Source organism: Pinus tabuliformis, chromosome 8 (assembly GCF_031772625.1).
Source record: "Pinus tabuliformis cultivar Carrire ecotype Pingquan chromosome 8, CPIR1, whole genome shotgun sequence".
Lineage (NCBI taxonomy): Eukaryota > Viridiplantae > Streptophyta > Pinopsida > Pinales > Pinaceae > Pinus > Pinus tabuliformis.
Window position 1 is genome coordinate 1,156,300,883 of NC_142294.1, and position 17,551 is coordinate 1,156,318,433.

Consider the following 17,551-nt stretch of genomic DNA (forward strand, 5'->3'; position numbering starts at 1 on the left):
TGAGAGGAAAGAGCAATGCCCATGAGATGTGGACAGCATTGTCCAATCTCTACCAGAGTACCAATGAGAACCGGAAGATGGTCCTGAAGGAGAAGCTGAAGAACATTAAGATGGGTAATGATAGTGCAGCTGGATATCTCACAAAGATTACCAATGTGAGAGATGAGTTGGCAGCGATTGGAGAGGCCATTCCATCCACTGAGTTGGTGCGTATTGCAATGAATGGCCTCCCCCATTCATGGTTGAACTTTGCTGATGGGGTTTGTGCACGTGAGACCCTTCCCACATGGGAGAGATTTTGGGATGATTGCATTCAGACAGAGATCAGGAAAGGACAGCGTGGGGCAGCCAAGCCAGTTGAGCAGGATGAGGACGTAGCACTGGTGGCAGGAGGCAATAAAGGCAAAGGGAAGAAGCAGGCTTCCACAAGCGGTGGTGGGGGCAAAGGCAAAGGTAAAGGTAAACAGGGGAACACACAGAAGGACTATTCCAAGGTGAAGTGTTGGAATTGTCAAAAGATGGGACACTATGCAGTTGTGTGTCCGGAGAAGAAGAAGAAGAAGGGGAAGAACCAGGACGTGGCAGCTTCAGCAGAGATTGAGGACTTTGCTGGTCGTTTTGACCGAAAGTTTGCGTTCACTACGTGTGAGTCCTCTAGTGCAGGATCACCTGCCACACAGGTTCAGAGGGAGCATGCTTTTCCCTCGATTAGTGGAGCATCTTCAGGTATCTGGTATGTGGACAGTGGGGCTTCACGTCACATGACAGGAGTCCGTGAGTACTTCTCAGAGCTTTCAGAGAGTGGCACTGATATTGAGGTAGTACTCGGTGATGACAGAGTTGTTAGAGCAGTCGGGGTGGGGACAGTGACATTTCAAAGGGAGTCCAAACCTCCCTTGAAGGTGTCAGAGGTTCTTTATGTGCCAGGGATGAGGAAGAACCTCATATCCGTCTCAGCTTTGGAGGACAGAGGATATGAGGTACTGTTCAGGGGAGGATAGGTGTTGATGTATCCCAGGGGCACTCCAGTTGATTCAGCTAGAGTGATAGGTGTACGCCATGCAAAGGTGTACAAGTTTGCATTCCAACCCCTTTTGGCATTGAGCAGTAGTACCGACAGCAGAGCTAGCAGTTCTGAGCTATGTGAGATTTGGCACCGCAGGATGGGACATATGTATCATGCAGCCTTGAGGACATTGCGGGAGATCACTACAGGTGTGCCAGATTTCAGTACTGACCACTTTGATACTTGCAGAGGTTGTGCGATGGGCAAGTTTGCCAAATCCCCTTTTCCCAGCAGTGACAGCAGAGCGACGGGGATACTTGATTTGATTCATTCCGATGTGAGCGGTCGGATGTCTCATGTTTCCTTGAGTGGATATGAGTACTATGTCTTATTCATTGATGATCACTCCAGGAGGACCTGGATTTATTTCTTGAAGACCAAGAGTGAGGTCTTCAAGCGGTTTCAGGAGTTCAGAGCTCTTGTGGAGACTCAGACAAGTCGAAAGATCAAGTCCCTGAGGTCGGACAATGGAAGAGAGTACACCCTTGGAGAGTTTGTTGATTATTGTGCGGAGGCAGGCATTAGGAGGGAGTTCACTGTTCCTTACAACCCCCAGCAGAACGGGGTTGCGGAGAGGAAGAACAGATCCATCATAGGGGCTGCCAAAGCCATGATACATGATCAGGGGTTGCCATTGTTCTTGTGGGCAGAGGCCTGCAACATAGCTGTTTACTTGCAGAACAGGAGTCCGCATCGTGCCTTGGGGCACATGACTCCGGAGGAGGCTTTCTCTGGGAAGAAGCCTGATCTTGGTCATCTTCATATCTTTGGATGCATTACATACTCCTATATACCCAAGGAGAAGAGGACCAAACTAGAGCCCACCGCTGAGAAGGGTATCTTTGTGGGCTACAGTGAGACCTCAAAGGCCTTTCGGATTTACATTCCTGCACAGAGGAGAGTTGTTGTCAGACTGGATGTGAAGTTCGAGGAGGACAGGGCCTTTAGGAGGTCACGGGAGTTAGAGTATCTAGATCAGCCAGACCCTCAGCAGCAGTTGAGTCAGTCGCAGGGATCCAGTGGGCAGGGATCAGAAAGATCAGGAGGTACATCTATGAGGATGTCAGGTCCATCAGTGAGCAGTGGCTCGCTGAGCCAGAGGGGTGGTGCTCCGGGCAGCATGCAGAGCAGTTCACAGAGCAGTTCACTAGGGAGTCCACTGATGGACAGTTCACACGGTACCTCAGCCTCTACAGGTTCAGGAGCAGGCAGGAGGACAGCAGACAGACAGTCAGGAGTTCAGGTTACTGATGGTGATGAGGAGGAGTTTCATTCTCCTATGGGAGAAGCATGCTCAGGGAAGAGGAAGCCCAAGTGGCTTCAGGACCAGGGTTGCAGGAATCGCCCCCCCCCCCTCGGATCCTAACCCGGAACCGCGACCCGTGCGGAAGCGTTCCGGAATCCATAGAGGAATCGCGATTCCGTTTTTAAGGTTGCGCGCTTCCGCATTTTTAAAACGATTCCTGCCAAATGAGGTTGCGCCCCCCCGGAATCGCGCTTCGGCATGCGGTTCGGGCATGAGGTGGCGCCACGCAACCTGCCCGGAAGCGCACGCCACCCGCACGCCACCCGGGCGCAACCCGCACGCAACCCGCGCATATCAATTTTTTTTTTTAATTTCATTTAAAATCTAACTTAACTAAGCATGAGGGGGTGGGTTAGGGGTGGGTTAGGGTCACTTTAGGGTGAGTTTAGAAAAGAATAAAGCCCCCATTCTCTTCTCATTTTCTCACTTTGAGTTTATGAGAGTTGGAGAAGAGAAGAGAGGAGAGGAGAAGAGAAGAGAGGAAAGGAGAGAGAGAGAGGAGAAGAGAGGAGAGCTTGGAGGAGTGAAGAAGGAGGAGCTAGGAGAAGGAGGAGGAGCTTGGAGCAAGAGCTTGGAGGACTTCATCTACAAGAGCTAAAGAGGTAAGTTCAAACCCCAAACTCCCTTGTTTTTTTGAAAAAAAAATTGTATTTTTCTCCTCCCTCTCCTACTCTTTCCCATTGTTTCTACTTGCTCCTTTATTTACAGGTTGTCCACCACCTATATCCATATTCCAAGATGGTGTTCTTTTGGCTTCTATGTATCATTCCACTCTTGGTTTTAATGATGGCAAGGGTGAGGAATAGAGGGGAAGAGGAAGGGGATGAACTTGGTCCTAATAGTAGTGACCCAATGTATGATGAGGAGGAAGGGTTTGAAGAGGAAGGGGATGAACTTGAAGAGGACACTGAAGCACAAGATGGGAAAGGTACATCAAATCCCTTGTTGAACTATGTGACCAAACTTGAAGGGGGAAAGGGTGGTGGATCTTACAAATGGATGTGCCCTCATGATTGTCATGGAGGAAAACCATATACGGGTTCATATACCCGTCTGAGGAGGCATCTTTGTGGGGTGCTAGAGAGTGATGAAAAAAAGGGTTCTGTGGGGGTAGCCATTTGCCCAAAAATTTCAAGTGAACAAAGACAAAAATACATCAAAATAGAGATGGCTGCACAACAAAAAAACAAGAAACAAAAAACTCATTCAGAATCAAGTGCAACCTCTAAATTTGGTAGTTGCCCATCTCCTCATGGTACTTCTGCAACCTCTGGAGGTAGAAAAACAATAGGGGATTTCCTTAATGTTGCTGGGAGGGATGATGTGGATGGAAAGGTAGTCCGTTTTCTTTGTGCTTGCGGTGTACCATTCAATGTGCTTCGCTCTCCCTATTGGCATGACATGGTAAAGGCCATCAATGAAGCCCCAAAAGGATACAAGGCCCCCAACTATGAGAAAGCTAGAACAGTGTTATTAGAAAGAGAAAAAGCTAAGGTTCAAAGAGCTTTGACACGTTTTACACATGAGTGGGTGGATTATGGGGTATCCATTGTATCAGATGGGTGGACAAATATTAGAAACCAACATTTGATAAATGTTCTTGGTGTTTCTTCTAAGGGTGCAGTATTTATTGCATGTCATGACTCCTCCTCCATCAGTGCAACTGCACAAAACATTGCAGATCTCCTATTGAAATCAATCAAAGATGTTGGTCCGAATAATGTGGTTCAAGTGATCACAGATAATGCAGCAAATTGTAAGGCAACAGGAAAAATTATTGATCGTACTCATCCACACATCTTTTGGTCTGGGTGCCTGGTTCACACATTGAACCTTTTGATGCATGATATTGTGAAACACAAAGAATGTGGGTGGATTGCTGAGGTTTACAGGAAAGGGAAGCAGCTCATTAAATTCATCACAGGGCATACAAGGGTAAACTACTTCTATGGCACTTACTCCAAGTTGCAATTGCTTAAAATTGCAAAGACAAGATTTGCTAGTTATTACCTCACCTTTAGGCGGCTAGTGAAGGTGAGACAAGCTTTAACTAATCTGGTGTGTGCTGAAACATGGGATGAAATTAACCAGTGTACAGATGGTGCTACTGCTAATGTAGTCAAGGACACTGTTCTTGACACTTACTTTTGGTCACAGGTTAAATATGTTTTGCAATTCACCAAACCAATTTATTACATGATCAAGTTTGCAGATTCAGATCGACCAGTAATTGGGGAGGTGTATGAGCAAATGGATAGCATGTTGGGGCAGATTAAAGACATTGTTGAGCCTAGAGATACCACCTTGTACAATTATATTCGTGAAGAGGTGGAAAAGCGATGGGATATGCTAAATGTTCCATTGCATGCATTAGCATATGTTTTGACACCTAGGTACTATCATCCATCATGGCTTTCAAAACCAGCACCTGGGGGGGGAAGCAGGAAAAAACCACACCAAGATAAAGAGGTTCACGAAAAATATATGGCTGCATTGAGTAGATTAATCCCTGATAATGAGGAGGCTGCATTGGTACGGAGACAGGTGAGCAACTATACGCTCAACACTGGTCCATTTGGGAGCATGCATTCAATTGAAGATCGAGAGCATTTTTCTGCTCTTGAGTGGTGGAACATGCATGGAGGGCCTACTCCACTTCTACAGAGTTTGGCATTGCGGGTGCTATCACAGGTGGTAAACACTTCTTCTGCAGAGAGGTGTTGGAGCTCTTATTCTTTCATCCACAGTGTTAAAAGGAACAGGTTGAGTTTAGACCGGGCAGAGAGCTTGGTTTATGTTCATAACAACTTGCGATTGTTGTCCCATTACTGTGAAGATGCAAAGTCTAATAAAGACTTGTTGACTTGGGACAAGCATCCAGAGGAGCCCAATTTGGAGGATGGAGTGTTGCAACTAGAGCAATTAGAGGATGCTCTTATCCAGGTATGTCCATTGTGGTATGAATTTTCCAATTTTCCCTTATAAAGCATTTCTCTAATTCATGTTTTTAATTTTTTTGTTAACTAGTGTTTTTTTTTTTTTGCATGAATTTTTTGAGCGATTCTAGGATGATGATGACCGTGTTGATATGCCACCACCCCCACCCCCATCTGGTCCTAGGTTCCATGGTTCAACACCAACAGCAGGGGGTTCTTCTTCATCAGTTCCAGTGCCACGACTTACACAGGGACCATTTTCTTCATTGCCACCACGTGGAGGCACGCCATCACGTTCTATTCGTGGTGGAAGGAGGAGAGATTAGTAGATATATTCACAATCTACTTCTTTTTGTCATAGTCTATAGATTACTCATTAGACTTGTAGACTTGTGAATTTGAAATTTGAACCTTTTTGGCTTGGCGGTGACCAAGTGACATATTTTGTAAACATTATTATTTGAATTTTGGACATGACAAATGTTGACAGTTGCTCACTTGCTAGATAAATCATAATATGCTCTATGTTTTATGTTTTATAATATGCTTAAATGTTTTATGTTTTATAATATGCTTAAAAATTTGATGTATGTTTGTAATAGCTAGAATATAGATGATTGTTGTACATACTAGTAACTACAATGGAATCATGGATGCCATATCTATCTTGATTTATGCAAAAATATGCATGTTTTCATGTCTTCTACAATTAATTTGGTATTTGGGATGTTTGTTTTGAGTATAAATGCAAAAAAATATATAAATATATATATATATATATATATAGCAGACGCTTCCGCGGACGCTTCGCTCCCTAGATTTTTGGAAAATGACGCTTCCGCGCTTCGCGCTTCCGCTTCGCTCCCGCTTCGTGCAACATTGTTCAGGACACCTTGAGAGATGCCACATCTGTTGCTGAGCCGAAGAGGCCGGTCAGAGAGAGTAGACCACCTGAGAGGTTTTGTAGCTATATGGCGATGGTTACCAGCATCCTTGACTCTGAGCCTTCTAGCTATGAGGAGGCAGCTAGCCAGCAGGTCTGGAGAGAGGCCATGCAGGAGGAGTATTCTTCTATCATGAAGAATGATGTTTGGGAGGTGGTGTCGAGGCCTGAGGGCAAATCCGTGGTTACTTCCAGATGGCTTTACAAGGTAAAGCATGCTGCAGATGGCAGCATTGAGAAATTCAAAGCGAGGTTTGTGGCTAGAGGGTTCTCCCAGTTAGAGGGAGTTGATTATGAGGAGACCTTCGCTCCCGTGGCTCGATATACTTCGATCCACTCCATTATATCGATAGCAGCAGAGATGGGTTGGAAGATCCACCAGATGGATGTGAAGACCGCATTTCTCAATGGCTTCATACAGGAGGAGGTGTACATTGAGCAGCCACAGGGCTTTGAGGTGCATGGGAAGGAGTCCCATGTGTGCAGATTGAAGAAGGCCCTTTATGGCTTGAAGCAAGCTCCCAGAGCTTGGTACTCCAGGATAGATGCATACTTGCAGGGGATGGGTTTCACAAAGAGTGAGGCAGATCCGAACCTTTACTTTATTGTGATTGGTGAGGAGCCTCTCATTCTAGTGCTGTATGTGGATGACTTGATCATTACAGGTACAGAGAGACTCATAGAGCACTGCAAGAGAGATCTTGCGGCGGAGTTTGAGATGAAGGACATCGGCTTGATGCATTACTTTTTGGGTTTGGAGGTGTGGCAGGAGGAGGGGCATTTCTTCCTGGGGCAGGGGAAGTATATTGTGGACATCCTTAGCAGATTCCACATGGAGGATTGCAGACCCATGTCGACACCGATGATCACCAACTGGAAGAAGCTTCATGCTTCGGATTCCGAGTTGGTGGATCCCACATTCTACAGGCAGCTGATTGGTTCCTTGATGTATTTGGTCAACACTAGACCAGATATCTGTTTTGCAGTCAACACGATGAGTCAGTTTATGTGTGAGCCTAGGAAGGTTCACTGGGTGGCTGCAAAACACATTTTGCGGTACTTGCAGGGGACAGTGGATTATGGTCTGGACTACAGGCAGGGAGATGGAGTGAGATTGGCAGGATACACTGATTCTGATTGGGCAGGTTGTGCTTTTGATAGGAAGAGCACTTCAGGGTGTTGTTTTGGGTTGGGTTCAGCAGTAGTGTCATGGTTCAGCCGGAAGCAGCAGTCAGTAGCACTGAGTTCAGCGGAAGTAGAGTATATGGCAGCCAGTCTAGCTAGTTGTGAGGCCATCTGGCTTCGCAAGATGTTGTTTGGCTTATTTGGTCAGCCGTTGAGACCTTCAGTGATTTACTGTGATAATCAGAGTTGCATTAAACTCACGGAGAATCCAGTATTTCATGACAGGTCAAAGCATATCGGGATCAGATATCATTTCATCAGAGACTATGTTCAGAAGGGAGTTGTGAAGCTTGAGTATATTTCCACTGATGAGCAGGTTGCAGATATCCTTACCAAAGCCTTACCACGGGGCAAGCATGTCTACTTCAGAGACAAGATGGGTGTGGTGAGGAACACCTTCCTCGGTAAGAGGGAGTGTTGAAATTTGGTACCGAAGGACAGGTGGTTCCCTTAGGCTTTGATCTTTGGCCTAGGGAAAAGTGTCCAAAAGAATTTAATTTTTCTCCTAAAGTGACTTTATAATTTTATAAAGTTAAATCTAATTTAAAAGTGACTTTAAGTGATAAAGTTACTAAGTCTAATTTTAAAGTAACTTTTATAAAGTAAATGAAAAATTAGAAAGGAAAAGTGACTTTGGAAATAAATGACTAAGTGGGTCTTTATTAAAGTGGGGTGAATTAAAAAATAGAAAGTGAGATTTAAATGAGCATTTAATCTCAACCATTGATCTAAATCTATTTCAGCCATTGGATTTAGAGATCACCCAAAAGTCACTTGGATCACCCAAAAGTCACTTGGAGTTATATTAAAGGAGGAAAAGGAGGAAAAGGTCATTCATTCTTTCATGAGCAGATTGGGAGAAGGAGAGCAAGAGAGCAAGAGAGATTTCTGAGCAGGGAGGAGAAGGAGACAGCAGCTTGGCACACATTCCAAGGCAGCAGTTGAGCAGATTTGTACAGCTGATTCAGCACATAGTGAAAGGCTGATTTTTGCACAAAAATCGAGGAGCAGTTTGCTGATTTTTCTGCACACAAAACGGAGGCCGTACAGCATTTATTGCTGTCCTGTTTGCTGTAATTTCCAGATTGCTGTGAGGCACGGGAAAGGAGATAAGTTGTAGATTTGCTTGCTGATTTTTTTGCTGAATAATTCTCACTGTAAAAAGGCAATTTTCAAAAATAAAGAAGAGCTCTCAAACTGGTTTTCCCCAAGAGTTGTAGGGGGTTTTTCCAGGATCAAGTTGACCAAAAATATCAGTGTTTTAATGTGTTTTAATGGCTGTTTTTGATTGCTGACTTTTAATTCTGCAATTTCCAGCATTCTGAAAAATTTCCAGAATTTGTGTTTTCAGCAATATTTATTTTTTTCAGTCTGTTAAATGTATGGTTATGGGAATGGGTATTTAACTACATGGGAGAAATAAGGAGAAACTGAAAACCGGGGTGGGAAAACAGAAATTTCTACATGGTATCAGAGCTTGAGTGCTGAAGGGCAGTTTGGGACAGCAAAAGGAAAAATTACAGTTGCTGATTTTTCACTCAGAAAATTCCAGCAAGCTGATTTTTTCATAAACAGCAGTTTTATCTTTACTACAGCAGTGCTATTTTTCAGTTTTAGGACAGCAGGATGTCATTGGGATTGAGGGTGGAGGATAGGTTGGATGGGCATACAAACTACAGTGTTTGGAAGGAGAGAATGCAGAGTATCTTTGAGGAGGCAGAAGTCTGGGATATCATGGTGCATACCGCACAGAACCCTGTTGTTGTGCCCACTGATGTTACTCAGTTGGCTGAGTATAAAAAGAAGAACAATAAGGGTAAGAGGCTGATTCTAGATGGAATCAAAGACCATTGCATTCCTCATGTGAGAGGAAAGAGCAATGCCCATGAGATGTGGACAGCATTGTCCAATCTCTACCAGAGTACCAATGAGAACCGGAAGATGGTCCTGAAGGAGAAGCTGAAGAACATTAAGATGGGTAATGATAGTGCAGCTGGATATCTCACAAAGATTACCAATGTGAGAGATGAGTTGGCAGCGATTGGAGAGGCCATTCCATCCACTGAGTTGGTGCGTATTGCAATGAATGGCCTCCCCCATTCATGGTTGAACTTTGCTGATGGGGTTTGTGCACGTGACACCCTTCCCACATGGGAGAGGTTTTGGGATGATTGCATTCAGACAGAGATCAGGAAAGGACAGCGTGGGGCAGCCAAGCCAGTTGAGCAGGATGAGGACGTAGCACTGGTGGCAGGAGGCAATAAAGGCAAAGGGAAGAAGCAGGCTTCCACAAGCGGTGGTGGGGGCAAAGGCAAAGGTAAAGGTAAACAGGGGAACACACAGAAGGACTATTCCAAGGTGAAGTGTTGGAATTGTCAAAAGATGGGACACTATGCAGTTGTGTGTCCGGAGAAGAAGAAGAAGAAGGGGAAGAACCAGGACGTGGCAGCTTCAGCAGAGATTGAGGACTTTGCTGGTCGTTTTGACCGAAAGTTTGCGTTCACTACGTGTGAGTCCTCTAGTGCAGGATCACCTGCCACACAGGTTCAGAGGGAGCATGCTTTTCCCTCGATTAGTGGAGCATCTTCAGGTATCTGGTATGTGGACAGTGGGGCTTCACGTCACATGACAGGAGTCCGTGAGTACTTCTCAGAGCTTTCAGAGAGTGGCACTGATATTGAGGTAGTACTCGGTGATGACAGAGTTGTTAGAGCAGTCGGGGTGGGGACAGTGACATTTCAAAGGGAGTCCAAACCTCCCTTGAAGGTGTCAGAGGTTCTTTATGTGCCAGGGATGAGGAAGAACCTCATATCCGTCTCAGCTTTGGAGGACAGAGGATATGAGGTACTGTTCAGGGGAGGATAGGTGTTGATGTATCCCAGGGGCACTCCAGCTGATTCAGCTAGAGTGATAGGTGTACGCCATGCAAAGGTGTACAAGTTTGCATTCCAACCCCTTTTGGCATTGAGCAGTAGTACCGACAGCAGAGCTAGCAGTTCTGAGCTATGTGAGATTTGGCACCGCAGGATGGGACATATGTATCATGCAGCCTTGAGGACATTGCGGGAGATCACTACAGGTGTGCCAGATTTCAGTACTGACCACTTTGATACTTGTAGAGGTTGTGCGATGGGCAAGTTTGCCAAATCCCCTTTTCCCAGCAGTGACAGCAGAGCGACGGGGATACTTGATTTGATTCATTCCGATGTGAGCGGTCGGATGTCTCATGTTTCCTTGAGTGGATATGAGTACTATGTCTTATTCATTGATGATCACTCCAGGAGGACCTGGATTTATTTCTTGAAGACCAAGAGTGAGGTCTTCAAGCGGTTTCAGGAGTTCAGAGCTCTTGTGGAGACTCAGACAAGTCGAAAGATCAAGTCCCTGAGGTCGGACAATGGAAGAGAGTACACCCTTGGAGAGTTTGTTGATTATTGTGCGGAGGCAGGCATTAGGAGGGAGTTCACTGTTCCTTACAACCCCCAGCAGAACGGGGTTGCGGAGAGGAAGAACAGATCCATCATAGGGGCTGCCAAAGCCATGATACATGATCAGGGGTTGCCATTGTTCTTGTGGGCAGAGGCCTGCAACATAGCTGTTTACTTGCAGAACAGGAGTCCGCATCGTGCCTTGGGGCACATGACTCCGGAGGAGGCTTTCTCTGGGAAGAAGCCTGATCTTGGTCATCTTCATATCTTTGGATGCATTACATACTCCTATATACCCAAGGAGAAGAGGACCAAACTAGAGCCCACCGCTGAGAAGGGTATCTTTGTGGGCTACAGTGAGACCTCAAAGGCCTTTCGGATTTACATTCCTGCACAGAGGAGAGTTGTTGTCAGACTGGATGTGAAGTTCGAGGAGGACAGGGCCTTTAGGAGGTCACGGGAGTTAGAGTATCTGGATCAGCCAGACCCTCAGCAGCAGTTGAGTCAGTCGCAGGGATCCAGTGGGCAGGGATCAGAAAGATCAGGAGGTACATCTATGAGGATGTCAGGTCCATCAGTGAGCAGTGGCTCGCCGAGCCAGAGGGGTGGTGCTCCGGGCAGCATGCAGAGCAGTTCACAGAGCAGTTCACTAGGGAGTCCACTGATGGACAGTTCACACGGTACCTCAGCCTCTACAGGTTCAGGAGCAGGCAGGAGGACAGCAGACAGACAGTCAGGAGTTCAGGTTACTGATGGTGATGAGGAGGAGTTTCATTCTCCTATGGGAGAAGCATGCTCAGGGAAGAGGAAGCCCAAGTGGCTTCAGGACACCTTGAGAGATGCCACATCTGTTGCTGAGCCGAAGAGGCCGGTCAGAGAGAGTAGACCACCTGAGAGGTTTTGTAGCTATATGGCGATGGTTACCAGCATCCTTGACTCTGAGCCTTCTAGCTATGAGGAGGCAGCTAGCCAGCAGGTCTGGAGAGAGGCCATGCAGGAGGAGTATTCTTCTATCATGAAGAATGATGTTTGGGAGGTGGTGCCGAGGCCTGAGGGCAAATCCGTGGTTACTTCCAGATGGCTTTACAAGGTAAAGCATGCTGCAGATGGCAGCATTGAGAAATTCAAAGCGAGGTTTGTGGCTAGAGGGTTCTCCCAGTTAGAGGGAGTTGATTATGAGGAGACCTTCGCTCCCGTGGCTCGATATACTTCGATCCACTCCATTATATCGATAGCAGCAGAGATGGGTTGGAAGATCCACCAGATGGATGTGAAGACCGCATTTCTCAATGGCTTCATACAGGAGGAGGTGTACATTGAGCAGCCACAGGGCTTTGAGGTGCATGGGAAGGAGTCCCATGTGTGCAGATTGAAGAAGGCCCTTTATGGCTTGAAGCAAGCTCCCAGAGCTTGGTACTCCAGGATAGATGCATACTTGCAGGGGATGGGTTTCACAAAGAGTGAGGCAGATCCGAACCTTTACTTTATTGTGATTGGTGAGGAGCCTCTCATTCTGGTGCTGTATGTGGATGACTTGATCATTACAGGTATAGAGAGACTCATAGAGCACTGCAAGAGAGATCTTGCGGCGGAGTTTGAGATGAAGGACATCGGCTTGATGCATTACTTTTTGGGTTTGGAGGTGTGGCAGGAGGAGGGGCATTTCTTCCTGGGGCAGGGGAAGTATATTGTGGACATCCTTAGCAGATTCCACATGGAGGATTGCAGACCCATGTCGACACCGATGATCACCAACTGGAAGAAGCTTCATGCTTCGGATTCCGAGTTGGTGGATCCCACATTGTACAGGCAGCTGATTGGTTCCTTGATGTATTTGGTCAACACTAGACCAGATATATGTTTTGCAGTCAACACGATGAGTCAGTTTATGTGTGAGCCTAGGAAGGTTCACTGGGTGGCTGCAAAACACATTTTGCGGTACTTGCAGGGGACAGTGGATTATGGTCTGGACTACAGGCAGGGAGATGGAGTGAGATTGGCAGGATACACTGATTCTGATTGGGCAGGTTGTGCTTTTGATAGGAAGAGCACTTCAGGGTGTTGTTTTGGGTTGGGTTCAGCAGTAGTGTCATGGTTCAGCCGGAAGCAGCAGTCAGTAGCACTGAGTTCAGCGGAAGTAGAGTATATGGCAGCCAGTCTAGCTAGTTGTGAGGCCATCTGGCTTCGCAAGATGTTGTTTGGCTTATTTGGTCAGCCGTTGAGACCTTCAGTGATTTACTGTGATAATCAGAGTTGCATTAAACTCACGGAGAATCCAGTATTTCATGACAGGTCAAAGCATATCGGGATCAGATATCATTTCATCAGAGACTATGTTCAGAAGGGAGTTGTGAAGCTTGAGTATATTTCCACTGATGAGCAGGTTGCAGATATCCTTACCAAAGCCTTACCACGGGGCAAGCATGTCTACTTCAGAGACAAGATGGGTGTGGTGAGGAACACCTTCCTCGGTAAGAGGGAGTGTTGAAATTTGGTACCGAAGGACAGGTGGTTCCCTTAGGCTTTGATCTTTGGCCTAGGGAAAAGTGTCCAAAAGAATTTAATTTTTCTCCTAAAGTGACTTTATAATTTTATAAAGTTAAATCTAATTTAAAAGTGACTTTAAGTGATAAAGTTACTAAGTCTAATTTTAAAGTAACTTTTATAAAGTAAATGAAAAATTAGAAAGGAAAAGTGACTTTGGAAATAAATGACTAAGTGGGTCTTTATTAAAGTGGGGTGAATTAAAAAATAGAAAGTGAGATTTAAATGAGCATTTAATCTCAACCATTGATCTAAATCTATTTCAGCCATTGGATTTAGAGATCACCCAAAAGTCACTTGGATCACCCAAAAGTCACTTGGAGTTATATTAAAGGAGGAAAAGGAGGAAAAGGTCATTCATTCTTTCATGAGCAGATTGGGAGAAGGAGAGCAAGAGAGCAAGAGAGATTTCTGAGCAGGGAGGAGAAGGAGACAGCAGCTTGGCACACATTCCAAGGCAGCAGTTGAGCAGATTTGTACAGCTGATTCAGCACATAGTGAAAGGTTGATTTTTGCACAAAAATCGAAGAGCAGTTTGCTGATTTTTCTGCACACAAAACGGAGGTCGTACAGCATTTATTGCTGTCCTGTTTGCTGTAATTTTCAGATTGCTGTGAGGCACGGGAAAGGAGATAAGTTGTAGATTTGCTTGCTGATTTTTTGCTGAATAATTCTCACTGTAAAAAGGCAATTTTCAAAAATAAAGAAGAGCTCTCAAACTGGTTTTCCCCAAGAGTTGTAGGGGGTTTTTCCAGGATCAAGTTGACCAAAAATATCAGTGTTTTAATGTGTTTTAATCGTTGTTTTTGATTGCTGACTTTTAATTCTGCAATTTCCAGCATTCTGAAAAATTTCCAGAATTTGTGTTTTCAGCAATATTTATTTTTTTCAGTTTATTAAATGTATGGTTATGGGAATGGGCATTTAACTACATGGGAGAAATAAGGAGAAACTGAAAACCGGGGTGGGAAAATAGAAATTTCTACATGCCACCTACAAGATAAACAAAGCGAAACCCTTGTATTAAAAAAAATGAATCCCAAGGAACAGATGGCCTAGAAACCCTTGCAAATTGACTTCATATCATTCCTCCACATCGCAGGTGTAAAACCACGAGTTTCTTGCCGCAGATGTAAAACCACGAGTTTCTTACCCACTTGATGAAAATCATATGAGATATTATATAGTTTTGATGAGCGACTTAGGAGGGTTAGTTGCCTTACGAAGAAGAAAGAGGGAGAACGTTATTTTAAATTTTGAATCTTAATTTTTGGTACCCAATATTAGCGCAGATTCGTAGAATTAAAGAGTCCCCTTTTTTAGATAATTAAAACCCGTCCATAATTATAAATTATGAAATCCTTTCACCACACCCTTTTGTTTAATTTCAAAATAAATTTGAAATCTTATAATTTGGCTGCCACATCATTCAATGCTTTGGAGTCAAAGTAAAATTGCCACATCATCAACCCTTGGGGTTTTGGACTGCTAATTTGGGTCACTAACATTGACTGGGCATATCTAACAACCTGTGAGGGCCCACGAGACACTTCGCATACCAACAGAATCAGCATGACAAGGAGAATCAACTAGCAAGGGTCTCCAAGACAACCTTGGTGATTTATTGCTTCAAAAGATCGAACAAATGTGGGGTATTTCCATCGACCAGGAAACCAAACCCTAGAGCATAGGGTTTCATTATCACATTACTGGCCTTCATCTGATTCCAACCTTGATATTAATGACAATATTTGCACTCACTCTAGACCCTGGACCTGCCTACACCTGCCGCACTTACACCAGCTTTGACATCCTGCACATGCTCCCGCTTTGACATCAATGACAAAATATTCAACATTACTGTTGTAAAAGAGTATTTTCAAATCTGGTTATTGGTTGATAAGTTGCCCTAAAAGGGCTAAAACTTATCCTTTTCATTGGTATCTTTTTGTTAAATCTCCAATACCAGATCTCATTTATTTATACCTCAACAATTATTTTACACAAATAAATTATTTATTCAATAAAATTTGAAAACCGTTTGAAAATAAATTCACTGGTATTTTAACTTTTATAAATTAAATTTGCAACAGAAATAAAATAGGAAAATCAATCACACAGAAGAAAACTTTTCCCAAAACAATCGTCCTTCACTTTGTACTACTCAGGAAAATTAGGACTTAGAGCCACAGAGAATACATAGAAAACTACAGTTACTGGAACCTGGAAATCAGACCCTCTGGAAAATCGGCATCAAACAAATTTGGCCATCCTGGAACCAACCCTCTTGAAAATTTCGGCCTTGGAAAATCGGCCTCCTTCACCAACTAACTTGGCCCCTCTTTCTCCCTTTGTACAGCCCTTGCGCACTTGAGAAACATTAGCCCAGGATAATTCAACCTCCCTCCAAAACTCAACCCTACTATTCAACAATTCGGTCTCTCTCTCCTAGATTTGACCTCCCTAAAATTTGCTCCCAAAATTTGCTTGATATAGTCCTTTTCCCTTCTCTTCAACCCTGGAGTCTCTCACTCCTTGAGAAATTGCTCTCTCAACAATAGTAATGTGTCTTCATCCTCTTCGATAGGTTCTCTTTAAAATATCTCCATGGGCCAAATCCCTAATCTCCAAAGTGAAACACAGCTAAGACTAAATCTAAGCCTTCTTAGATCAAAGATGGAGATTAGATTTAAGTCACTGAAAATAATTTAATATTTCTTCTTAGATAAACATTAGCCCAAAGTCAACATTAATTAAATAGTTAATCAATGTACCTTTTCCTAAGTTAAAAATTTGGGAAAGAGATCATGTTAGTTGATCCTCTCAAATAACCACCTAAAGAGGACTTCTTCTCCTGCATGCAAGACACAACCTTGTGCAAGAGACCTTTTGAAGCTACAAAATCAACACTCCCTCCTAGCAAGGAAGGGATTCTCCACGACCCCGAGCTTATTGTTGTAGAAAACAAATTTCCCCTTAACTAGAGGCTTGGTGAGATTATCTGCTACCTGCTCCCTTGTGGAAATGTACTGCAACCTCACTGCACCTCACCGCACCTCTCTGAACCTTGTCTGATGAAGTGCAACGTGATCTCTAGGTGCTTGTGGTTTTAGCTCAGACAAGTGTCTTCCACATTGGCTTGGTGTCTAACATGTGGGAGAATGTCCAAAAGTGGTCCTTAGGACATTAACTCTATTTTATAAAGTTAAAGTGACTTTTGTGCATTATTAATGACTAAAATGTTTTTAAAATGATTTTAAGTTATGATAATGAGATATTATATGAATATCACATACATGGATCTCATTGGCCAAGGATTTAACCAGAGCCATTAGATCTTATGGTTAGGTAAAATTCGTTATGAAGAGACATAAAAGGATTTTCTAAGGAAAGACATTATTCAATTCATTTTTTGAAATGAGAGAGAGAGAGAGAGAAGAAGAGTTGAAGAAAGAGAGGAGTGTTGAGAAATCAAGATGCTTGTAGATTAAGGTAGATTTCTCTTAACTTGATAATTACTTGTAAATATTTGTTGACTTCTTATTAAATTTATACTCTCTTCATCAAGCAATTACCAAAATGTACAAAACATGAAGATCAAAGGAAACAAAGAACAAAAGAAATTAGGCTCCAAGCCAGGGCAAAACCCCACAAGGGGGAAAACCCAAGAAAATCCTCTTCTTATAGAATCAGATCAAAGCGAGATATCCAAGACCCAAGACCAAGACCAAGACTGCTAGAAAGACCCAAGTCAACCCTCCTCCAATCCACCTCCAACAAGTCAAAGTCAACAAAAGATCTAAGGTAGAAATAACTCATATTATCTCTCCTTTGATTGTCATCTCTCTCTCTTGACTTCACTAGTTTTTCTTCTAATCTTCGCACAGAAATCGATGTGATGGATGGATGATGAGTGAGGTCAAACTGCTTTGTATTTATACATATCCAGGAAGTTGGAAAGCTACCTCATTAGGCTAACTTGTCCAAGGAGGGCCGACTTGGTCTGTGGAGGACATTTTGACTTTTTCACTCAAATAAAATAATTTTTCCTTTTTCTTACAAGAAGTCCAAATGGGACTTTGACTCAATTACGTTTCTTTGACTCCTAAAAAAAAATATTTTGACTCGATCAACCCTATAAGC

General features: G+C 43.9%; 2 protein-coding genes across 3 annotated transcripts in view; one reads left to right on the top strand and one right to left on the bottom strand.

The window, feature by feature from the left end:
- The window catches only part of CPA (Subunits of heterodimeric actin filament capping protein Capz superfamily), a 226,474-nt gene that overhangs the window by 101,996 nt on the left and 106,927 nt on the right, over positions 1 to 17,551 (bottom strand). The gene's annotated exons all lie outside the window — the stretch shown is intronic.
- Positions 3,327 to 5,722, top strand: LOC149239439 (uncharacterized). The gene is made up of 2 exons (XM_089367144.1): positions 3,327 to 5,315; positions 5,440 to 5,722. The coding sequence occupies exons 1-2, from the start codon at positions 3,372 to 3,374 to the stop codon at positions 5,632 to 5,634; spliced, it is 2,139 nt and encodes a 712-aa protein (XP_089223270.1). The 5' UTR covers positions 3,327 to 3,371; the 3' UTR covers positions 5,635 to 5,722.

Coding starts and splice junctions, on each gene's coding strand:
- LOC149239439 (XM_089367144.1), top strand. CDS start 3,372: ATGTGCCCTCATGATTGTCATGGAGGAAAACCATATACGGGTTCATAT. Junction 5,316..5,439: donor TAGAGGATGCTCTTATCCAG/GTATGTCCATTG, acceptor GAGCGATTCTAG/GATGATGATGACCGTGTTGA.